The following is a 24,608-nucleotide window of genomic DNA, read 5'->3' on the forward strand; positions in this document are numbered from 1 at the left end:
CCTCCAATTAATGGCCCCTGACCACTTTGCACATTCCACCCTATTGCTGCTGAAAAGGATTGGGTTTGAATGCCTCCGCTTTGTGTTATGAGTTCCTGAATAATGTGTCTGTGTACATGGTAGTTTTAAGTATCTGAAGAGATGAGCCTGGGGGCGGAGGGATGGGGTGGTGATGGCGAGTACGTTTACTGCTCTAGGCACTCGTGTAACTGTTTCCTCATTTTGACTTTGTGCTCGGTTTGTGATGTAACCAGGTTTGTAAAATCCTTAAAATTTCAAAGCACTGAGGATGAGAGCTGTCTAAACACATGGACTGCAGCAGTTCAAGGAGGCAGCACACCATCGCCTTCTCGACTGCAATTAGGGATGGGCAATAAATGCTGACCTAGCCAATGAGACCCACATCCCATGAATGAATATATTAAAAAAAAAGAGTTCAGTCTGAGTCAACTTGATCAGTAACTCAATAACAAGTTTCTTGTTCTGCACCCTATCCCCACCCCCTTCCTTTCTTAACAGTGCTGGAGTGTCATTCACAGACACTGGCAACCCTGGGCCAAACAGGCTGCACAGTGGGAGCCTTGAGGCTGAAAACTGGCAGGCTTTTTGACCGTGAACACTCAAATCGTCTACCTTCCAGCAGCGCTTTACTGGCTGGTGACTGAACAGGAACCATAGCCGACTGTTCTCCTGAGCCCTGGGGCTTTAAGGCTAATTGTAACCCTTGCTTCTGACCCTTAGTTGAGATGAACCAAGTCAGAGAGCAGAGCAGAGATTGTACCTATGATCTTCTGACTCCCACAATTTATCGGGCAGAGCGGGTTGGGAGGGAGTGCGGGTAGATTCATGTTGGTAGCCTCCTCTGTAGAAGTAAAACTCACCTACCCCAGTGGGAGGTTTAACAAGATCAATTTGCATATGTATATCTATTATTTAGTTGTTGAAGTCATGTAGTGTTTTACATGTGAGGATGCAGCATTGAACCAGGAGGAGAGATTAGGAAAGGTGACCTTTTGTTGAAGAGATGGATTTTGAGAAGGTATTTAAAGATGGTTTGGAGACAAAAGAAGTCAGTAAGCTACCCCCACCATTGTTTTTTCCCTTTATTCTTTCATGGGATGTGGGTGTTGCTGGCAAGGCCAGCTTTTATTGCCCTTCCCTCGTTTCCCTTGAACTGAGCGGTTTGCGAGGCCATTTCAGAGGGCAGTTAAGAGTCAACCACATTGTTGTAGACCTGGTGTCACATGTAGGCCAGACAGGTTAATGACAGCAGATTTCCTTCTCCAAAGGGCATTAGTGAACCATGTTGGATGATAGTTTCATGGTTACCATTATTGAGACTAGCTCTATATGAGCTATGATCTTCTCGAGTGACAGAACAGGCTCGAAGGGCCAAATGGCCTACTCCTCCAAAGTCCTATGCTCCCATCCCAGATTTATTAATTGAACTTAAATTTCACCAGCTGCCATGGTGGGATTTGAACCCATGTTCCCAGAGCTTAGCTTGGGCCTCTGGGTTACTAGTGCAGTGACATTACCACTACACCACCGTCTTCCCCCAAACGGGCGGTGTTAAAAGTGATAGGGTGTAGTTTCAAGGAGACTGCAGCCAGATTCCCAAGGAGATGAGAGGATGGAGGAGCTTTCAAAGACATTTGCGGGGGGAGGTGGGAAGTGGTGGTGGGTGAGGCATCAGAGGGACTTGAGAACAGGATGGAAGGCCAATGTAGATCGGAGAGGACCCGAGCGCTGAACATGGAGGGCGTGGTTCAGGAGAAGATACATTCAACACAGTATGGGGTAAGGAGGAGTTAATGGAAGTTGGGAGAACAACAATGGCAGTTCATGAATGATTCCCCAAAACATCCCTGAAGAGCCGAGGTCCTTGTGTTTTCACTTCATCTGTGGATTAAGTGAGGGAGCAGTTGATATCTGGCCACATGCTGGAGCACTGGGAGAGAATAACCCAGAGTCACCTCAGCCAGTGAGGTGGTGGGGGAATAACCCGCAGTGATCACAGCCAGTGAGGTGGTGGGGGAATAACCCAGAGTGATCACAGCCAGTGAGGTGGTGGGGGAATAACCCAGAGTGATCACAGCCAGTGAGGTTGGGGGGGGGGAGGGGCAATAACTCTGAGTGACCTCAGCCAGTGAGGTGATGGGGGAATAATGATCACAGCCAGTGAGGTGGGGGAATAACCTGGAGCAATCACATCCAGTGAGGTGATGGGGGAATAATGATCACAGCCAGTGAGGTGGGGGAATAACCCGGAGCAATCACATCCAGTGAGGTGATGGGGGAATAATGATCACAGCCAGTGAGGTGGGGGAATAACCCAGAGCAATCACAGCCAGTGAGGTGGGGGGGTGGGAAGTAAGCTGGAGGGACCTCAGTAAGTGAGGTGGTGGGGCAATAACCCGGATTGATCTCAGCCAGTGAGGTGGTGGAGGAATAACCCAGAGTGATCGCAGCCAGTGAGGTGGTGGGGGAAATAACCCAGACTGATCACAGCCAGTGAGGTGGTGGGGGAATAACCCAGACTGATCACAGCCAGTGAGGTGGTGGGGGAATAACCCAGACTGATCACAGCCAGAGAGGTGGTGGGGGAAATAACCCAGACTGATCACAGCCAGTGAGGTGGTGGGGGAAATAACCCAGACTGATCACAGCCAGTGAGGTGATGGAGGAAAAAACCCAGACTGATCACAGCCAGTGAGGTGGTGGGGGAATAACCCAGACTGATCACAGCCAGTGAGGTGGTGGGGGAAATAACCCAGACTGATCACAGCCAGTGAGGTGGTGGAGGAATAACCCAGACTGATCACAGCCAGAGAGGTGGTGGGGGAAATAACCCAGACTGATCACAGCCAGTGAGGTGGTGGGGGAAATAACCCAGACTGATCACAGCCAGAGAGGTGGTGGGGGAAATAACCCAGACTGATCACAGCCAGAGAGGTGGTGGGGGAAATAACCCAGAGTGATCACAGCCAGTGAGGTGGTGGGGGAATAACCCAGACTGATCACAGCCAGTGAGGTGGTGGAGGAATAACTCAGACTGATCACAGCCAGTGAGGTGGTGGGGGAATAACCCAGACTGATCACAGCCAGTGAGGTGGTGGGGGAAATAACCCGGAGTGATCTCAGTCAGTGAGGTGGTGGAGGAATAACCCCGAGTAATCACAGCCAATGAGGTGGTGGGGGAATAACCCGGATTGATCTCAGCCAGTGAGGTGGTGGGGAATAACCCGGATTGATCTCAGCCAGTGAGGTGGTGGGGGAATAACCCGGATTGATCTCAGCCAGTGAGGTGGTGGGGAATAACCCGGATTGATCTCAGCCAGTGAGGTGGTGGGGGAATAACCCGGATTGATCTCAGCCAGTGAGGTGGTGGGGAATAACCCGGATTGATCTCAGCCAGTGAGGTGGTGGGGGAATAACCCGGATTGATCTCAGCCAGTGAGGTGGTGGGGGAATAACCCGGATTGATCTCAGCCAGTGAGGTGGTGGGGGAATAACCCCGAGTGATCACAGCCAGTGAGGTGGTGGGGGAATAACCCGGATTGATCTCAGCCAGTGAGGTGGTGGGGGAATAACCCAGAGTGATCACAGCCAGAGAGGTGGTGGGGGAATAACCCCGAGTGATCACAGCCAGTGAGGTGGTTTACAAGAGCAGCAACACTTGCGCAGTCACCTTGTTGGTCGTGTCCAAAAACCAAACAGGGACAAGAATCACAGTTGGAGTTCAGGTGTTTGTTTTCCTTGCAAGTTCATTGAGAGAGTTACTGCAGCTACATCGCGAGACGTTAAAGTAAATACACGAACAGGACTTGTGGCTCTCCTACTTTGGTGACTGTGGTGTGCCTTTCCTGAACTCTGGGTCTCACAACTGGCTGCCGAGTGAATGTCATAGGACAGGTGGTAACCCTAACCAATGCTCAGTGCCCTCCTGCTTGTTATCATGTCTTAGGACATATCTTATGGTTCTTTTATTTGACTTACTGTGACAATACATCTTTCCAACCACCCCACCTCCATACCCACCAGTCAGCCAATATAAACAGTCCTGTTTACATAGTTGTAACAGTGGAGCGCAGCCAGATTATTTTGAATCTGCTGTCCAGTCCAACTCTGCTACTTCAATGCCGGATAGCAGCCCAGTGCTGCAAATGTGTGAGAAGGAGCACAACTTTGGACGCTGTCCTCAGTGGAGAATAAACTCCTTTTGTTTCATATTTTTGGCATAGGCCCCTCTCATTCCTAGGCAGCTCATTATTTTAGTTCATTTTAATGCAGAGTTATGACTCCCGCGACTATAAAGGTTGTTTTGCTGCTCCCCGGGTGGGCTGCTTGTGCAGTCCACCAACAACACAGCACTGGAGTGTGTCCACTGCCTGTAAGTGGGAATGGTTCAGACTGCCGTGCAGAAGTTACTCTCAAAATCAGATTCAAATAAAAGTCCTTCGTGTCAGCCGTGACTGGGTGGATACTACAGGAACTTGAACGCCAAATCTAGGCTGACACTCCAGTGAATATTGAGGGAGTGCAGCACTGTCAGAAGTGCCGGTTTTCTAGTGAGATACTAAACTGCAGCACCTCCCTCTCTGCCCCTTCCGTTGAATTTAAAAGATCCCATGGCATTGAAGAGCAGAAGAGTTCTCCCTGGTGTCCTGGTCAATATTTATCCCTCAAACAATATCGGATTACCTGGGTCATTATTGCATTGCTATCTGTGGGAGTTTACTATGCACAATTTGACTGCTGCGTTTCCTACATTACAATCGTGATTGCACATCAGAAGTACTTCATTGGTTATAAAACACTTTGGGACACCCTGATTTTACTAGGAGCTATAGAAATGCAAGTCTTTTTTTTTAATGTAAATTTGAGTTATTAGGGCCAGGGAAGTGAAGGTGTTTTATGATTGTGGCTGTATTTCAATTGAAATTCTATTGAAGTATTCACTCGTTTCGTCCCAGAAAAACTTTTTTTTGCCCCTGTACTACGCCATTTCATTCTGATCTTTGTTTGATTTTCAGTGTTGTGAAGGAAGAAATCTCCGATGACAATGCAAAGCTGCCCTGTTTCAATGGAAGAGTTGTATCCTGGGTAAGAAGCCTTCTGTATGGGGTGGGGGTGGTGGGGAGGCTCAGGTTGTAGCTTTGCTCCCTTCATCTAAAATTTGCCTGTGTCTAGCTTTCAACTCTGGAGCCTTGAGGCCTGATATGGTGGGGATGGGTAATGAATCAATCTGCCTCCCAGAGTGGGAAATGAAAGGACCTCATTACTCTCTCATGGCAGTGGGTGGTGTTGGGATTGCACATTACCCTTTAACCTCTGGGATTATTGTTTCATTGCTGTTTATTCTGAGAACATATGATATTTAACACAAAAACTAACTTGATGGTAAATGATGGTGAAATAAATTAATTTCTGCTTGGCAGTGACGCCATTTTCAGCCACAAACTCGTGTGTAAAATGTGCCTGACAGTGGAGACCCTCAGAGTAGTGTTTAATTGGTTAACAAAGAGTGTAGCCTCTTCATCTGATCTAATTCTTCACAGTTAAAATAACCTCAACTCCCCCTCTTCAATTCTTGGAACAGGCTTGAGAAGATGGCTGTTAGAGCATTAACTTGAGCCCTGGGTCATTCGGAATGTTCCATAACTGTGCAACGATTCCTGCCTTGCGCCATGATAGTTCAACTGGTCGAAGGTGATGGGGTGCAGGCCAGGAGGGTTGCAGGTTCGATGCCCTGTTTGTGCGCAGTCAAAATCTCAAGTTGCACGACAGTTGGCACCATGACCACAGAATTGGGCTAGAGGGGAAGCTGGCCAAAGTTCCTGCTGCCAACAGTCTGCTGGAATGTTCTGGATACAGGCATTGGAAGGTGACTCAGCTGTGATGCAGTCTGCTCATTGGATGGATCGATGGAGGAGCCTGCCAACCGTAGCTGCACAGACTTTCGTGTGAGGCATGGGCACACGGGGGGCAGAGGGTGGGGGGTAGGATGGGAGGGTATCGGTTCCGAAATTACCCCTCCGAGGCTGGGGAGACTTGGCAACAAGATCAAATAAGATGCAGCTTGTGGGGTGGTTACACCAGCGAGGTCCTCTCTTTGTTAGCTGTCTTGGCAGACCGCCTGTTATTTGTGGAGGCCACGTCACAGTCTTTGCAGGGTTAAGTCAGCAGGGCCCTTTATTAGTTGTCCTGGCTGAGTGCCTGTAGATGTTGTTTCCTTCAGGATGCTCATTAAGGAAACAATCATTTCTCTGATGGGAAACAGCTGTCGCAGAATCGAAAGTTTAGACGGTGCTTCGGAGTTGCCATGTATTGTAACGGCAGAGTTATTACAGGAAGCTATTCCATTAGAATCTTATTGTTCACTGCTTGCTGTGGGACCACTTTCCATGTCAGTGTTGTTTTATTGAAAAACTGAGCGCTTGGACTGTCCAAGTAGAAGAGGCACCATTGATCCCTGGTGCTTTCTGCAGGTGAGCCTGTCTGGCACTAGTGTTTTGGACCCCCCATACGCCACCCACCCCCAGGCCTGCCTGCATTGGTCAAATGTTGTTGATGTTTTCCTAATTGAAAAGCCCAATGCAAGTAAGAGTGTGTCTGACATGGAGGCGGAGTGCACCAGGAGGGCTGCAGATTCGACACCTAGTTTGCTCCCAAGCAGCGCTGCAGTTGGCACCGCAGAGGGGAAAGCAGGCCAAAGTTCCTGGTGGCAACAACCTGCTGGAATTTTGTGGGTGTGGGTATTCGCTGAGTGCAATTAATGGCGTCTCCTTCACAATCTAGTTAACCTTGGTGAGAGCTCCTTTCCATTCTCCAGATTTTAATATATTTTCTCTCCCACTTTTCTCTCAAAGTCATGGGCTTCCATTTATGTCTTCCACTCCCCTCACACCTGAACCCAGTTGGTGCCTGTTGGCAAGCTGTTCAGTCATGGAGACAGACCGTTGTAGCTAAGCTCAATCCCGATGTCCATGGACAAGCTTTATCTAGCATTGGCGGTGTGGAGTTGGTCACTGGCCAATTCAGCCTCACAGACTTAACCTGTACAACCATGGTTACAACTGGTTACCCTGTTGGGCCAGGGAAGGGGGTGAGATCAGTTAATCCGACATGAACTGGAGTCCAACCAGGACCCCTCTGAGCTGAGTCTGATCCACGTGAGACAGGTAAGAGTTTTCCTGAGCAGTTTAATCAGAAAGCTGCTGCATTGAATGATCTCCATACTTGGACAGGTTGTAAATCTTTGAATGGATTCCTATTGCCTTCCTACCCACGCTCATTGTTTTACACTTTTATTGTGTTTGTTTTTTCCTTCTCTTAGTTGGTATCCGCTGAAAGTTCACAGTCTGAACCGGCTCCTCACCCGGTTAGCAGTGTGGCAGACGTACCCCCTCCGATAGAACGAACAGGCGGAATAGGCGACTCAAGACCTCCATCCTTCCAGTGAGTAATGCCACCAGTTTATTAATGGTGCTGCTGAGATAGGTTTCTCCTGTTTAACATGGATGGAGGAATTGGAGGAGGAAACTATGTTAGAGTGTTTGTTATATCTTTGAGACTGAGTAAAGCTTAAAAAGTTAGCATAGTAGGATGGGGGCGGGGATGGGGGCTTATAAGAGGAGACACTGTTCACTTACCTCTTGAAAACCCATCCTGACTAAAACAAGACAACACAGACCTTGGTCCCATTAAAGTTTGTATCCTTTTAGCAACAGTTCTGCCTCTTGTTCTCGTGTGATTTTCCCCTGAAAGGAGGCTGAATGCTTTTCCTGCTTCTTGCAGCGCGAATGTGACTGGGAGTCGGGAGAATTTAGACAACGAGACAGAGACGGAATCGGTGGTGTTGTCGCGGAGAGAGAAACCTCGACGGAGGGAGAGTATGGAGCATGGTGAGAGCAAAGGGAGGGGTGGAACTTGAGGGAATGCTGTAACCTAGCTTGATATTGAGAGATCGGTTGTGCACACAAATATATGTATCTAAGCAGCAAACTCTTTGAAATTTCTAAGAGTCCGAATATATACGGTGTAACTCTGGCTGCTTTTAGGCCACTTTAGTGTTGTTGGAGTTATCTGGGAAAGATAATGGCACAAGTCCATTGACTTGGTAACTGAACAAAATGTACTAGTCTGAGTTAAGGTTTATATATTTTTCTCTCAGTTCCTGTTCTTGGGAAGAGGGAAAAGCACCCTCGTACTCTTGATGAGCAACGCCTGCTGTAAAGTTTGTGTGCATGTCTATTTAGGGCACATTTTTTGCATGTGGCTGTCGTGACTGTTTTAAAGTGATGTGTTCTGTGCTCTTCCAGGTCCCAGAGTTAATGGGCACCCAAAGATGGAGCGTCATCTTGCCGGCTATGAGAGCTCATCCACAATCCTGAGCAGCGAGTTAGAAACAACTAGTTTCTGTGATTCAGACGAGGATGATGCAGCTAGCAGGTACCCTCTTGGATGAAATGACATTTCCCCTCATTCTGCTTCACAGAGCTCTCTTTGGGTCCTAAGCAGAGTGCACGAAATAATTCGCCCTCTGAGAGATGGTGATTCCCTTGCCTCCTGTTTTGTGCTGTGTGGCTCTCACTTGCTCTGTTACTGGTTTCTCTCCATTTTCGATGCTGCTACTGTCACTGCTTGTCTGACTTTTCCTAACTTATTTCTCCTAATCTTCAAGCAAGCTGCCGCATGCCCCCACAATTCCTTGCATCCTCACTGAAATTTAGGTGTCACCTGGAGTTGCACTTTCCCAGATCTCGAAGCGGTGAAATTCTTTGGCTCACTCAACTTTTCTCAGCTTCCTACAACTTATGGGCTTTCAAAACCCAAGCAGAGCATCACTATTCGCCTGAGCTACCCCATCTCTTCCTCTGTTTTCAGCCTTGTTATTGTCTTTCAATGGCTCCCATTCCTCCTGATCTCCCTGCAAGTCTGGCTGTGTCCAAGTAATTCTTCTACTGCTTCCCACTGATCCTAAGGAAGGGATGTTTCACCCCCAGTTCTGTGCTGTGGGGATTTGACTGGTGAGCCTGCTTTCCAGCAGTTCCCAGCCTAGCACTGCAAGTCAGCTCGTACCCAGAGGTGCTGGGGAACCTGATAAGTGAGATAGGAACATAGGAGCAGGGGTAGGCTATTTAGCACCATTGGGCCTGCTCTGCCATTCAATTCAATCATGGCTGATCATCTATTTCAATGCCACTTTCCTGCACTATCCCATATCCCTTGATGTCACTAGTATCCAGATATCTAGCGATTTCTGTCTTGAACATGCTCAGTGATTGAGTTTCCATAGTCCTCTGGGGTAGAGAATGCCAAAGACTCACCACTGAGTGAAGGAATTCCTCCTCATCTCAGTCCTAGTTGGCCTGCCCCTTATTCTGAGACTGTCCTCTGGTTCTGGGCTCATCAGCCAGGGGAAACATGCTATCTACTTCTACCCAGTCACGCCCTGTAAGAATTTTATAAGTTTCAATGAGATGACCTCATTCTTCAAAACTCTAGAGAATACAAGCCTAGTTTCCTCAATCTCTCCTCATAAGATGGTCCTGCCATGCCAGGGATTTGTCTGGTGAACCTCTGTTGCACTCCCTCCATGACAAGTATATCCTTCCTTAGATAAGGAGACCAAAACTGTACACACCACTCCAGGTGAGGCCTCAGCAAAGCTTTATACAGCTGCAGCAAGACATCTTTACTCCTGTACTCAAATCCCTTTATGATGGAGACCATTTGCCTTCCGAATTGCTTGCTGCACTTGCGTGCTAGCTTTTAGTGACTCATGAACAAGGACACCCAAGTTCCTTTGCACATCATCACTCCCAACGTGTCTCCATTTGAAGAATATGCTACCTTTCTGATTTTTCCCCAATGTGAATAACTTCACACTTATTCTCATTATATTCCATCTGTCATATTCTTGCCCATTCACTTAGTTTGTCCAAGTCCCCTTGAAGCCTCCTTGCATCTTACATTTCCACCTAGTCTTCTGTCATCAGCAAATTTGGAAATGTTACATTTGGTCCCTACATCCAAATAATTTATATAGATTGTGAACAGCTGTGGCCACAGCACTGATCGTGGTACCCACTAGCCTGCCATCCTAACAATGACCCATTTATTCCTACTCTAGCACCAGGGAGGCAACATAACATCCTGGAGTCACATCTACAACTACAGAAATACCTGTCTGTTCCCCTAACTAACAAATCCTCTATCATTATTGCTCTTCCAGTCTTCTCCCTCCCTCCCTGTGCAGCTGAGCCACCTGTGATGCCGTGGACTTGGCTCTTCCTGCATTCCTCTGAGGAACTATCACCCTCAGCAGTATCCAAAGTGGAAAACTGGCTAGCAAGCAAGATCGACTTGGAACTCCTGCGCTACCTACCTGATTCCCTTAGACTCCCTTGCAGTCACCCATTCCCTCTCTACCTGCGTGCTCCTAACCTGCGATGTGACCACCTCCCTAAATGTGCTTTCCACATACTTCTCCGTCTCATGGATGCACCGGTGACTGCAGCCGCTGTTTGAATTCCGAAACCTGGAGCTCAAGCCTGTGCAGGCAGAGGCATTTCCTGCAGATGTGTGTGTCTAGGTGCGCCCTTGACTTCCGATATTCCACAGGATGCACATTCCACTCAGCTGACCGGCCCTGCTATACCTTCACTTTCACAAACTATTAATTATAAGTAGAATAACTGAGCAGTTACTCACCAATGAGCTTCTTCCTCTGTACCAAAGTAAGAACCAAAGCTAAAGAAAAAGAGCACCTCCTTGCCCTTTTCACCAAACTCCCAGCTGCTGACTGTGCAAGAGTCGCACTGAGAGCCCTGTATTCATACTGGCTGAGACTGCGATGAGTCAGCCCTGCTAGAAACCAGATTAAGCTAGCTACATAATTAATTAAATACAGCTGTCCTCTACTAGACAGCTTGTTTATCCCTGTTCAAGAATGGATTTAGAAGTTTAAACTTAAACAGCAATTTTTAGTTAATAGCTAAATGCAAACAAAACTAGAATAAAATTCCTTCACTCAGCCAACATCTAATTGAATGGTGGAGCAGGACCGTGAGGCTGAATAGTCGTCTCCTCTTGCTTCTGTGGTGCAAAGTTAGCGCCGCTGGTGATAGTGATAATAGATCTTCAGGTTAGTGAACTTGGAGCATCAGCTTCACTTGAAGCTGTGCGGCACCAGCAGAGGTGTACAAAAGAGTTTGAAGGACAGTGTGACTGGGAGGCTGGGATTAACTACTCCTGGCCCCATGGTCTCAAAATCTGAATGACCTGTTTTCTCACAGTGCTGCCTGGTGCGATATTAAGCTACGTGGCCCAGCAGATTTCCAGGCCCGACTCCTCCTCCATGCTGAGCTATCTGACCCTGGCAGTTTGGAGCTCTGCGGTTAGCCGCGCATTATTGGGCTAAGGTGGGGAAAAGACCTGGTATCCCATCTTCTGGTCACTGCCCGGGGCAGCATTTGGGATCAGAACCATGGTCGGCCGTGCCGTGCACTGAGCTCATGGATAAAGAATGGCAATTTGCTGAGTGGGTGCAGTGACGTGGCCAGGGATCCAGGCAACTGTAACCCCCAACAAGAAGCAGTGTTCCTGTGAGAAGGGAAGTCTGTTTGGAGGAGGGGGTAGAGAGAGAGGAAGGATGGGGCATGTGTGACGCTGTGTTGCAGCAATCCAGTAACTTCTACACCTATACAGGGCATTATTTTTAAAAATTCATTCACGGGGATGTGGGCGTCACTGGCTAGGCCAGCATTTATTGCCCATCCCTAATTGCCCCTTGAGAAGGTGGTGGTGAGCTGCCCTCTTGAACCGCTGCAGTCCATGTGGTGTAGGCACACCCACAGTGCTGTTAGGGTGGGAGTTCCAGGATTTTGACCCAGCGACAGTGAAGGAACGGCCGATATATTTCCAAGTCATGATGGTGAGTGACCTGGAGGCAAACTTCCAGGTGGTGATGTTCCCATCTATCTGCTGCCCTTGTCCTTCTAGATGGTAGGGTTGTGGGTTTGGAAGGTGCTGTCTAAGGAGCCTTGGTGAATTCCTGCAGTGCATCTTGTGCGTTGGTGGTGGAGGGAGTGAATGTTTGTGGATAGGATGCCAATCAAGCGGGGCTGCTTTGCCCTGGACAGTGTCCAGCTTCTTAAGTTTTGTGGGAGCTGCATGCATCGAGGCAAGTGGGGAGTATTCCATCACACTCCTTGTAGATTGTGGACAGGCTTTGGGAGTCAGATGATCAGTTGCTCGTTGCACGATTCGCGGCCTCTAACCTGCTCTTGTAAGCACAATATTTATATGGCTAGTGCAGTTCAGTTTCCGGTCAATGGTAGCCCCCAGGATGTTGATAGTGTGGGATTCAGTGATGGTAATGCCATTGAACATCAAGGGGTGATGGTTAAATTCTGGCTTGTTGGAGATGGTCATTGCCTGACACTTGTGTGGCGCAAATGTTACTTGCCACTTGTTAGTCCAAGCTTGGATTTTGTCCAGGTCTTGCTGCCATTGGACGTGACTCCTCAGATACTGAAGCAGTCCGTGAATGGTGCTGAACATTGTGCAGTCATCAGCGAACATCCCCATTTCTGACCTTATGATGGAAGGAAGATCATTGATGAAGCAGCTGAAGATGGTTGGGCTGAGGACACTCCCCTGAGGAACTCCTGCACTGATATCCTGGAGCTGAGATGACTGACTTCTAACAACCACAACCATCTTCCTTTGTGCTAGGTATCACAACAACCAGTAGAGAGTTTCCCCCGATTCCCATTGACTCCAGTTTTCCTAGGGCTCCTTGAAGCCACGCTCGGCCGCCTTGATGTCAAGGGCAAGTCACTCTCGCCTTGGGAGTTCAGCTCTTTTGTCCATGTTTGAACCAAGGCTGTAATGAGGTCAGAGGATGAGTGGCCCTGGCGGAACCCAAACTGGGCGTCAGTGAGCTGGTTATTGCTATGCAAGTGCAGCTTGATAGCACTGTTGATGACCCCTTCCATTACTTTACTGATGATCGAGAGTAGACTGATAGGGTGGTAATTGGCTGGGTTGAATTTGTTCTGCTTTTTGTGTACAGGACATACCTGGGCAATTTTCCACATAGCCGGGTAGATGCCAGTGTTGTAGCTGTACTGGAACAGCTTGGCTAGGGGCGTGGCAAGTTCTGGAGTACACGTGTTCAGTACTATTGCCGGATGTTGTCAGGGCTCATAGCCTTTGCAGTATCGTGTACGTTCAGCCGTTTCTTGATATCACTTGGAGTGAATTGAATTGGCTGAAGACTGGCATCTGTGATGCTCAGGACCTTGGGATGAGGCCGAGATGGATCATCCACTCAGCACTTCTGGCTGGAGATTGTAGCAAATGCTTCAGCCTTATCTTTTGCACTGATGTGCTGGACTCCCCCATCATTGAGGTTGGGGATATTTGTGGAGCCTCCTCCTCCAGTGAGTTGTTTAATTGTCCTCCACCATTAACAATTGGATGTGGCAGGACTGCAGAGCTTAGATCTGATCCGTTGGTTGTGGGATTGCTTAACTCTGTCTATCAGTCGCTGCTTATGCTGTTTGGCACATAAGTAGCCCTGTTTATAGCTTCATCAGGTTGACACCTCATTTTTAGGTATGCCTTGTGCTACTCCTGACATGCCCTCCTGCACTCTTCATTGAACCAGGGTTGATCCCCTAGCTTGATAGTAACAGTAGAGTGGGAGATATCCTGGGCCATGAGGCTACAGATTGTGTTCAAGTACAATTCTGCTGCTGATGGCCCACAGCGCCTCATGTATGCCCAGTCTTGAGTTGCTTGGTCTGTTTGAAATCTATCCCATTTGGCACAGTGGTAGTGCCACACAACACGATGGAGGGTATTCTCAATGTGAAGGCTGGACTTTGTCCCAACAGCAAATGTGCAGTGGTCTCTCCTACCAATACTGTCATGGACAGATGCATCTGCAGCAGGCAGGTTGGTGAGGTTGATGCTGGGTGGTCCATCCGGTTTCATTCCCTTTTTGAGGCTTTGTAGTGGTTTGACACAACTGAGTAGCTTGCTAGGCCATTTCAGAGGGTATTTAAGAGTCAACCAACATTGCTTTGGGTCTGGAGTCACATGTAGGCCAGACCAAGTAAGGTCGGCAGATTTCCTTCCCTAAAGGACATTAGTGAACCAGCTGGGTTTCTACAACAATTGACAATGGTTTCATGGTCATCATTAGACTTGTAATTCCAGGTTTTCATTGAATTCAAATTCCACCATCTCCCGTGGTGGGATTCGAACCCGGGTCCTCAGAGCATTACCCCGGGCCTCTGGACAACTTGGTCCACTCCTTACTAGTGGAGAGGCATATTTGCGATGGCGACAGTTGGAGAAAGCCCATTAGGCTGATGCCTGGGATTATGGGATTTGTTTTATGAGGAATGGGTGAGCAGTTGGACCTATACTCATTGGAGTTTAAAAGAATGAGAAGTGATCTTATTTAAACATAAGATTCTAAAGAGGCTTGACATAGTCGATGCTGAAAGGATGTTTCCCCTCGTGGGGGTATCTGGAATTGGGGCAGAGCATCAGAATAAGAGGTCTCCCATTTAAAACTGAGATGAGAGTTTTTAATCCTTGTAATTCCCTTCCCCAGAGTGTAGTGGAGGCCGAGTCATCAAATATATGCAAGGCTGAGTCAGGCAGATTTTTGATTCACAAGGGAGTCGAGGGTTATGGTGTGTCGGCAAGAAAGTGGAGTTGAGATCACAATCAGATCATCCGTGATCGTATTGAATGGCGTAGCAGGCTCGAGGGGCCAAATGGCCTACTCCTCCTTAGTTCTTATGTTTTTGTTCTAGAAAGGCTAAAGCCACTTCACAGCAAGCTCACTGCTGCAACTCCCGTGAGGAGGTGGGCAGATAATGTTGAGTTTCATTCAGGTTTTATTTGATCTCTTTTTTTTCTCTCCCATTCTAGATTCAGCAGCTCCACTGAACAAAGCAACTCTTCCCGGATCCTGAAACGTCACCGCCGCAGACGGAAGCAGCGGCCCCCAAGGCTCGAACGTGTAAGAGCACAGTCGCCCACTGTGTTGTTGGTTTTGTAGCCAGGGCCACCTTTTTTTGTCTTTTGAATCAGAAAAGCTAAGTATAAATGAGTGAGAGCGTTCGACTCTTCAGCGCCCTCCTTTCCTGAAGACCAGCAGGTCACAACCGCCCCCATCCCAAATTTTGGAATTATAACCTTCCATTTAATGACCTGAGTTTTACCCATGTTCCTTCCCTCCACACCCCCTGCGTCTCCCCCCGCCCCCCCGAAATCAACTTGTTGCAGATTTTCACCACTGTGCGAAGAGGTGCCTTCAGACGTAGAAGCATTCAGCAAAGGAGGCTCTTTGAAAGGGCCACCCAATTAGTCTCACTACCCCCCCTGCTCTTCCCCTCCCATAGCCCTGAAAATCTTCCCCCTTCAAGTATTTATCCAATTCCCCTTTTGAAAGTTCCTATTGATTCTGCTTTTGCCGCCCCTTCAGGCAGCGCCTCCCAGATCGTAACAACTCACTGCATAAAATAACATTCTCCTCATCGCCCCCTCTAGCAAATGAAATTATCTCCAATCTGTGTCTCAGGTTACCTCCTGCCACTGGAAACCATTTCTCCCCATCTACTCTATTAAAACTCTTCGTCATTTTGAACGCCTGTTAAATCTCCAAATTAAACTTCACCACACGGGGCAGACACGTGCCGCGCCACATGCAGTGTTCCTCTTGAGAGCTTGGCTGTGTGGCAGTCTCAAAAGGACCGTGCAGTGCAACAAGCAGGCCACACACAGGAAACGGAAATTGGAGGGAATGTCGCTCTTTGCCCTGCAGTTGTGGTTCAACACGATAGCCCCCAAAGGGACCTACTTCGATACATCACTAAACGGTGCCCTCATTCGCCTCCTTTCGAAGTTTGAGTTCCTTATTTCAAACCATTCGCAGCTCTCCTCTGACAATAGGGTTCAGGCACTCCTCTGCACAGTGTGCAGCTTTGCGTGTTTTCCTGGTACCTAGACAAATTAGAGGGTAATTAGAGTCACTCTAATTTTGCAGCATGTGGTTAGTATTGAATGTTAAACTAATCCTGTTCAGTTGGTAACGTTTGTGGTGTTGGATGCTGTCAGTTTGTTTACTTATTGGGTGTGGGCTTCTCCTAAGATGTGTTCAAAACCTGTCCTAGCTTCAGAGCGGATGCATCAAAGGCTCATTAGATTGATTCGTGGCATGGGATGTCTGTCCTGTAAGGAGACATCGAGTAGTACGGGCCTATATTCTCTTATATATTTTTATGTGATCTCATCGAAACGTGTAAAATTCTGAGAGTGTCTGTCAGGGTAGATGTGGAGAGTCTGATTTCCCCTTGGCTGGAAAGTCTAGAACTAGGGGGTCACAGTCTCAGGATAAGGGGTCAGCACCTAAAGCCTGAGCTGAGGAGAAATATCTTCTCTCAGAAGATTGAGACTCTTCGGAATTCTCTAACCCAGAGGCCCGTGGTTCCTCAGTCATTGAGTATATTCAAGACAGACTAATGCATTTTCGGACACTATGGGAGTCAAGGGATATGGGGAGAAGATAGGAAGTTGGAACTCTGTCTCTCTCGTGCTCACGTGTGTGCTGTCTTTCTCTTTGTCTCTCATGCATGTTCCATCTCTTGAGCAAGTTCAGTCTCTCTTGTGTGCTCCATCTCTCTCTTGCCACCACATTCAATGTCTCCCCATCTGTCCCTCCTCCCTCCTCTCTCCCCCTCTCTCTCTCTCCCCCTCTCTCTCTCTCTCTCCCCCGCTCTCTCTCTCCCCCGCTCTCTCTCTCCCCCGCTCTCTCTCTCCCCGCTCTCTCTCTCCCCGCTCTCTCTCTCCCCCTCTCTCTCTCCCCCTCTCTCCCCCTCTCTCCCCTTCTCTCTCTCTCTCTCTCTCTCTCTCTCTCTCTCTCTCTCTCCCTCTCTCCCCCCCTCTCTGTTTCTCTTTCTCTCTCTGTTTCTCTCTCTCTCTCTGTTTCTCTCCCTCTCTCTGTTTCTCGCTCTCTCTGTTTCTCGCTCTCTCTGTTTCTCGCTCTCTCTGTTTCTCGCTCTCTCTGTTTCTCGCTCTCTCTGTTTCTCGCTCTCTCTGTTTCTCGCTCTCTCTGTTTCTCGCTCTCTCTGTTTCTCGCTCTCTCTGTTTCTCGCTCTCTCTGTTTCTCCCTCTCTCTCTGTTTCTCCCTCTCTCTCTGTTTCTCCCTCTCTCTCTGTTTCTCCCTCTCTCTCTGTTTCTCCCTCTCTCTCTGTTTCTCCCTCTCTCTCTGTTTCTCCCTCTCTCTCTGTTTCTCCCTCTCTCTCTGTTTCTCCCTCTCTCTCTGTTTCTCCCTCTCTCTCTGTTTCTCCCTCTCTGTTTCTCCCTCTCTCTCTGTTTCTCTCTCTCCTTGTTTCTCACTCTCCTATGTCTTATGTTTCTATGTTCTTATACTAAGTCATTGGGAATGGGAGCAAGGAGTGAGTGAGGAGGAAGCGGGTGTGGTAAAATTATTAACAAGTAGTTCTTGATGAGAGTGGGAGCTCTGAGCCACTTTGCTTTCCTCTGAATGAAAATTTAGTGGTAGCATTTGCAGCATGGTTTGCCCTTCTTTCCATCCACCTCATCCTCCCCCTCCCTGGGCTGGGGAGGGAACATGAAGTAGTGGAGGGGGTGGTAAATGCTAAAGCTGGCTGGTGATTGCAGATCCTGGCTGTTTGTCCAGTGACCCCTGCTGGGGAATATGTACGTGGACTTCAAATAAGAACAGGATTTGATGTGCATCTCATCATCAGGAGTTGCCACTTGGATGAGGCACCAGAGGGCTGCCTAGTGTATTCCAGTGAAAGTTGGCATCTTCTCAGACAAGTGACTTGGGGTGGATGAGGTTAGGGATGGGAGTAGGGGGGGTGGCATGCTGTCAGTTTGTGACAGCCTATCTCTGACTTAACTTTTCTGTTTTTAACCCCACATAGGCCTCCTCGTTCAGCAGTGTCACTGACTCGACAATGTCCCTGAACATTATCACGGTCACATTGAACATGGGTAAGTGTGCTCTGCAATGCTGATGGTGCTGTGCTTGAGTAGCTCTGACAGAACAACACAAATAAGAGCAGGAGTAGACTATACTACCCATTGAGCCTGTTCCACCATTCAATACAATCATAGCTGATCTCGAGCTTCAGCTCCACTTTCCTGCCTGCTCCCCTTATCCCTTGATTCCCTGAGGGATCAATAATCTGTTTATCCCTGCCCTGAATGTATTCAATGATGGAGCCCCCAAAACCCTCAGAGGTAGAGAATTCTGAAGATCCACAACCCTTTGAATGAAGTAATTTCTCCTCATCTCAGTCTGAAATGATCGGCCCCTTATCCCAAGACTACGACCCAGGGGAAACAACCTCTGTGTCTACCCTTTCAAGCCCCGTCAGAATCTTGTAGGTTTCAATGAGACCACCTCTCATTCTCCTAAACTCCAGAGAGTATAGGCCCAATTTACTCAGCCTCTCATCATGGGACGACCCTCATCTTAGGGATCAATTTAGTGAACTTTCACTCTACTGCCTCTAATGCAAGCATATCCTTAAACATGGAGACCAAAACTGCACATGGTATTCCAGATGTGCTTTGTCACAAGGCTCCTATGCTGTGCGAGTAAGCTGTCTGTGGCTTATGCATAGAAATTGCAGCAAAGTGTGGGATCAATTTGTGGGGTCATTTGGCTTGTGTACAGTGCATGGGACTGAAGGTGAGTCACCAGCCGTGACTCTGTTGGCACTTGAGCATAAAATCTAGACTGACACTTCCGGTGCCAGTGCTGGGGGTGTGCTGCACGGTTGGAGGTGCCGTCTAGGACGTAAAGGATCCCACAGCGTGATTGAAAGAAGAGCAGCAGAGTTCACCCCAGTGCCCTGGTGAATATTTACCCCTGAACCAGCATCAGATTATCTGATCTTTATCTCATTGCTGTTTGTGGGAACTTGCTGTAAGCAAATTTGCTGCTGCGTTTCCTACATTACAACAGTGACTACACTTCAGAAAATGCTTCATTGGCTGTGAAGTGGCATCTCGAAGTTATGAAAGACTCTTTGGAATGCAGGCTGTTCCTATCTCTAAAAGCAAATGGAATAAATAATCAAATGCAGCTATTGCAGTTGTTTATCTTGAGCCCTGGCAAGTGTCCCGATCATCCAAAAAAAAAATACTGGTTCCAATTTCTTCAACTCTAGAAAAGTACAACTTTCTGGGTATCAGCATCGTTGGCCAGAGCAACGAGCGAGGGGATGGAGGGATTTACATCGGGTCAATAATGAAAGGTGGAGCAGTGGCTGCAGATGGGAGGATTGAACCTGGTGACATGCTGTTACAGGTAAGTGCAGATGACCTCTCAGACTTCAAATAATGAAGCCAAAGGCCCAGCTTGCATCCTCTCAGGAGAAGCGGGCACACCATGTTTCTGTATATAGTACACGAATGTGTTACAGTGAGAAGGGAAACAACAGCATTAGCACCCCACACAATTGACTCCTGGAAGTTGTTAACTCATAACTGGAGTAGAGTCCCGTGGGTGTCCGAAGCTCTATGGTACCTTACCTCCAGGTAAGGCCATCCTTCATATGTTGGTGGGTGAGGCTGCATCACAGCCAATCTCTGTCAACATCCACAAACGTGTACCTTACTGCCTGGCAGGGAATTGTGATTAGCAAGGTGAACACAGACTGTTTTGTTTCACCACCCCGACTAGCCAGGAAGCTGAGTCCACCTGATGTCTACCACAAGCCCCTCCCCACCAGGTTGGAGGCCAAAAAGGGATCAAATTAGCTCACTGCCACACCAGACAGTGCACTTGACTAATTTAGACAATTCTGAGATTATGGACTTAATTTTTTAAAAATTCTTTCATGGGGTGTCGGCATTGCTGGCTAAACTGGCAGCTTGCCCATCCCTAATTGCCCTTGAGAAGGTGGTGGTAAGCTGCCTTCTTGAACTGCTGCAGTCTGTGGTGTAAGCACACCCACTGTTGAATCATCTGCCTCCCCCACACCCACTGCTGTTAGGAAGGGAGTTCCAGGATTTTGACCCAGTGACAGTGGAGGAATGGTGATATAGTTCCAAGTCAGGATGGTGTGTGGCTTGGAGGGAAACTTGCAGTGATAGTGTTCCGATGCATATGCTGCCCTTGTCCTTCTAGGTGGTAGAGGTCACAGGTTTAGAAAGTGCAGTTGAAGGAGCCTTGTTGAGTTGCTGCAGTGCATCTTGAAGATAGTATACACTGCTGTCACTATGCATAGGTGGTGGAAGGAATGAATGTTTAAGTGGATGTTTAATGTGGTGGATGGGGTGCCAATCAAGCGGGCTGCTTTGTCATGGATAATGTCAGGTTTCTTGAGTTGTTGGAGCTGCACTCATCCCGGTAAGTGGCGAGTGTTCCATCACACTCCTGACTTGTGCCTTGTAGATGATGGAGAGGCTTTGGGGAATCAGGAGATGAGTTACTCTCCACAGAGTTCACAGCTTTTGACCTGCCCTTGTGGCCACAGTATTTATATGGCTGATCCAGTTCAGTTTCTGGTCAATGGTAACTCCCAGGATGTTGATAGTGGGGGATTCACCAATGATAATGCCGTTGAATGAATGTCCAGGGCTGTATTGTAGTGAAGCGTCAGGACCTAGTTGTTACCAATGTGCGATCTTTATTGTCGGCTGTAGAATTGTTATGTTCACATGTGACTGCTTGGATTGGATTCCTCCTGCATCACTCACTCCAGGTCCGTCTGTCCCCTTAAGGTGAACGATATAAACTTTGAGAACATGAGCAATGACGACGCTGTGCGGGTTCTGAGGGAGATCGTTCACAAGCCTGGGTAAGTGACAATGCCACCTGACACAGTTGAATTGTCTGCCTCCCCTCCCACCCTTACTATGAGCGAGCCAGTTGACCACATGGCGATTGTTGTACTTACTGACCTTGGAGAAGATGCAGTGCAGATTTACCAGGATGGTACCGGGTTAAATTATGATGACACGTTCTATCTGGGCATGTATTCCCTTGTATAGAAGATTAAGGGATGATCTAATTGATTAAAGGAGTTGATAGGGTAAATAGAGAGAAACTATTTCCTCTGTCGTGATTAGTCCAGAACAAGAGGTGGATTGGGGGGTGTGGTTGGCGGCATAACCTCAAAATGAGAGCCAGGCCAATCAGGAGTGATGCCAGGCAGCACTTCTTCACACAAAGGGAGTGGAAATCTCCAGCCCTAAATAATGCAAAATGTTCAACAAAAATACATTCCATTGAAGAACAAAAATTCAGCAAGAAGGACCCATCGGTGACTCGCTCAGGAAGTTAAGGATAGTATTAGATTAAAAGAAGTAGCAAGTTTCTTCAATACTTTATTTCTGCTGGTAGAAATTTCCAGTTAGCCTAACATCAGTTGTTGGGAAAATGTTGGGTCCTATTATTAAGGAAGTCTTAACAATGCACTTGTAAAAGCATAGTTTGATTAGAACTAATCAACATGGTTTTGCTAAAGGGAAACCTTGTTTGACCAATTTATTAGAGTTTTTTTTTTGAGACGTAACTAGTAGGGTAGATAAAGGGGAGCCAGTAGATGTGGTATACCTGGATTTCCAAAAGGTATTTTATGAGGTCCCGCACAAAAGGTCGTTAGACAAAACAAGGGCTCATGGAGTTGGGGTTAATATATTAGCATGGATAGAGGATTGGTTAACGGATAGAAAACAGGGCTTTTTCAAGTTGGCAGACAGTGAATAGTGGAATGCGCAAGGATCAGTGCTGGGGCCTCAGCTATTTACAATATATGTTAATAACTTAGATGAAGCGACAGACTAATGTAGTGACAGACTAATGTATCTAAGGTTGCTGATAATACAAAGTTAGGTAGAAAGGTAAGCTGTGGGGAGGACACAGAGGCTCAGATATGGATAGGCTGGGTGAGTAGGAAGCAAGATGGCAGATGGGATATAACATAGGGAAATGTGAAGTTATTCGCAATACTTAAGGTTAAACAATGACTGTGGGACAAAGAGAGACAGACCCACTGGGGTTGTGGAGGAAAACAAGTTGTGGACTAATATCAGGGGCACTTCACAGTGTGCCAATGTCTGGAATTGTCTCCATTTAGGGGAGTAGAGGGAAAAAGCCTGGATTCACTCAAAAAAACAGACAGTGTAATTGGGGCATTTGCCAGTCTGTGGAAGGGGGAGCTCCCTCATCTGTACTTACTGAGAGAGAGGGGTAAAGGTGATTAATCCTTGGCTTCAAACGTGAGGAATGAGAATCTTTTTGAAGCAGGTCTGGATTACAATGACTGCGTGATCTTTTCCCACTTCCCAAAGTGCTCTGTGATTTGTTTTCCTTTAGTTTAAAGCTTCTGTACTTTATTTGACATTAATCTGCATGTTTTTCCCTCTTATTTTTAAGGCCAATCATTTTAACAGTTGCCAAATGTTGGGACCCATCGCCTCAGGGCTATTTCACTTTGCCCAGAAGTAAGTGTCAAAAGAGTTGTTTGAAGACTAAACATTTCACTGCTCTTCAGAGCAGAATGTTCTGTTCCACATAAATAAGATTTTACTGACTTATGTGAGGTGACGTTTCAATGCCTCAAGCTTAGAAGTTATAGCAACTCTTGACTGTCCCAACAAACATTCTCATGATGGGCATAGCACGGGGTTAGATAGAGTAAAGCTCCCTCTACACTGTCCCCATCAAACACTCCCAGGACAGGTACAGCACGGGGTTAGATACAGAGTAAAGCTCCCTCTACACTGTCCCCATCAAACACTCCCAGGACAGGTACAGCATGGGGTTAGATACAAAGTAAATCTCCCTCTACACTGTCCCCATCAAACACTCCCAAGACAGGTACAGCACGGGGTTAGATACAGAGTAAAGCTCCCTCTACACTATCCCCATCAAACACCCCCAGGACAGGTACAGCACGGGGTTAGATACAGAGTAAAGCTCCCTCTACACTATCCCCATCAAACACCCCCAGGACAGGTACAGCACGGGGTTAGATACAGAGTAAAGCTCCCTCTACACTGTCCCCATCAAACACTCCCAGGACAGGTACAGCACGGGGTTAGATACAGAGTAAAGCTCCCTCTACACTATCCCCATCAAACACTCCCAGGACAGGTACAGCACGGGGTTAGATACAGAGTAAAGCTCCCTCTACACTGTCCCCATCAAACACTCCCAGGGCAGGTACAGCACGGAGTTAGATACAGAGTAAAGCTCCCTCTACACTGTCCCCATCAAACACTCCCAGGACAGGTACAGCACGGGGTTAGGTACAGAGTAAAGCTCCCTCGACACTGTCCCCATCAAACACTCCCAGGACAAGTACAGCACGGGGTTAGATACAGAGTAAAGCTCCCTCGACACTGTCCCCATCAAACACTCCCAGGACAGGTACAGCACGGGGTTAGATACAGAGTAAAGCTCCCTCCACACTGGGACTAATTAGGTAGCTGTTTCAAAGAGTGGGTCCGATGTGTTAAACATCCTGTCTGACTCTACCTAGTGACCCTGCTGGGAAGTGAACATGTGGATTTTGAATGAGGGCAAAATCTAGGGCAATTGATAGACAGACCCCTCTCCCCAGTGTTTGAGTCAGTTGTAGGAAGAGGGTACACGCAGGAAGATTGACCACTTGGACGATGTGCTGCAGCCTAGTTGGTGCGAGTGGAACTGTATGTTAATGTTGCGATCATGTCACAATGAAGTGCTTGGTCTAGTTGTAAGTGAGTGCAGCTGTTACTAATTGGGGAAGGGTTAGGGCATTATTCTTAAGTCCGTATAAGAACCAGTTTCCAGGTGTGTTTGCGGGAAGAAAAGGAAGTCTGTGCTTGTGTTCCGAGTTTTGTGAATAAACCTATGTTAAGGAAAGGCTGGCTACAGATTCCTCTTTCATTCTGAATGAGCAACACATAACATTGTAGTCCAGCACAAGCCAGTGCTGTCAGGAGAGGAGTGGGCAAAATGAGAAGGAAAATGCAGTGAAAGGAATTTAATTCGCGTGTTGAAGTGCATTGTCACTTTGTTTTAGTCTCTTGTTGAGTTACTATGTTGATCCCATTCTCTTGTTTTTTTTTTCTGTTGTTGTCCTTCTCTCTCCTCTACAGATGTTCCAAACTCACTGATGAGATTCTCTGTGCCTCTTTCCGTAGATGAGCCAATTAGACCTATTGATCCTGCTGCCTGGGTTTCTCACTCTGTTGCGTTGACTGGAGCATATCCAGCTTATGGTGCCAGCTCATCCATGAGCACGATCACTTCAAGCAGCTCAATTACTGAAACGGAGCGTAAGTGACTCCATTTGGGTGGCTCTGCCATGTTGGACAAGGGTAGTTAAACCCTGTAGTTACCATTGGGGTTCATGTAAGTCCCAGTAAGGTAGCACAGCACCTGTCGAACGTGCCCAAGTCATAATTGATCCAAGCCTCTTTGAAAACTGTACCTGTGGATTAATTGTTGCCTCACCAAAGGAAAACACTGCTTAGCCAAGCCCTGCAAGCAAGAGCACAAGAAATAGGAGCAGGAGTAGACCACATATGATCATGGCTGATCT

At 47.6% G+C, this 24,608-nt stretch overlaps 1 protein-coding gene across 1 annotated transcript in view; it reads left to right on the plus strand.

Moving 5' to 3' along the window:
- Positions 1-1,713: 1,713 nt before the first annotated feature.
- The window catches only part of LOC144676038 (segment polarity protein dishevelled homolog DVL-2-like), a 30,279-nt gene continuing 7,384 nt past the window's right edge, over positions 1,714-24,608 (plus strand). The window contains exons 1-11 of the mRNA XM_078536564.1: positions 1,714-1,793; positions 5,037-5,106; positions 7,340-7,461; positions 7,801-7,907; positions 8,325-8,454; positions 14,962-15,052; positions 17,985-18,054; positions 19,239-19,378; positions 20,797-20,873; positions 22,454-22,521; positions 24,208-24,342. Of these exons, the coding sequence (XP_078392690.1) occupies positions 1,714-1,793; positions 5,037-5,106; positions 7,340-7,461; positions 7,801-7,907; positions 8,325-8,454; positions 14,962-15,052; positions 17,985-18,054; positions 19,239-19,378; positions 20,797-20,873; positions 22,454-22,521; positions 24,208-24,342 (1,090 nt within the window). The remainder of the gene's footprint in view (positions 1,794-5,036; positions 5,107-7,339; positions 7,462-7,800; positions 7,908-8,324; positions 8,455-14,961; positions 15,053-17,984; positions 18,055-19,238; positions 19,379-20,796; positions 20,874-22,453; positions 22,522-24,207; positions 24,343-24,608) is intronic.

This window comes from Cetorhinus maximus, unplaced genomic scaffold, assembly GCF_964194155.1.
Source record: "Cetorhinus maximus unplaced genomic scaffold, sCetMax3.hap1.1 HAP1_SCAFFOLD_1312, whole genome shotgun sequence".
NCBI lineage: Eukaryota > Metazoa > Chordata > Chondrichthyes > Lamniformes > Cetorhinidae > Cetorhinus > Cetorhinus maximus.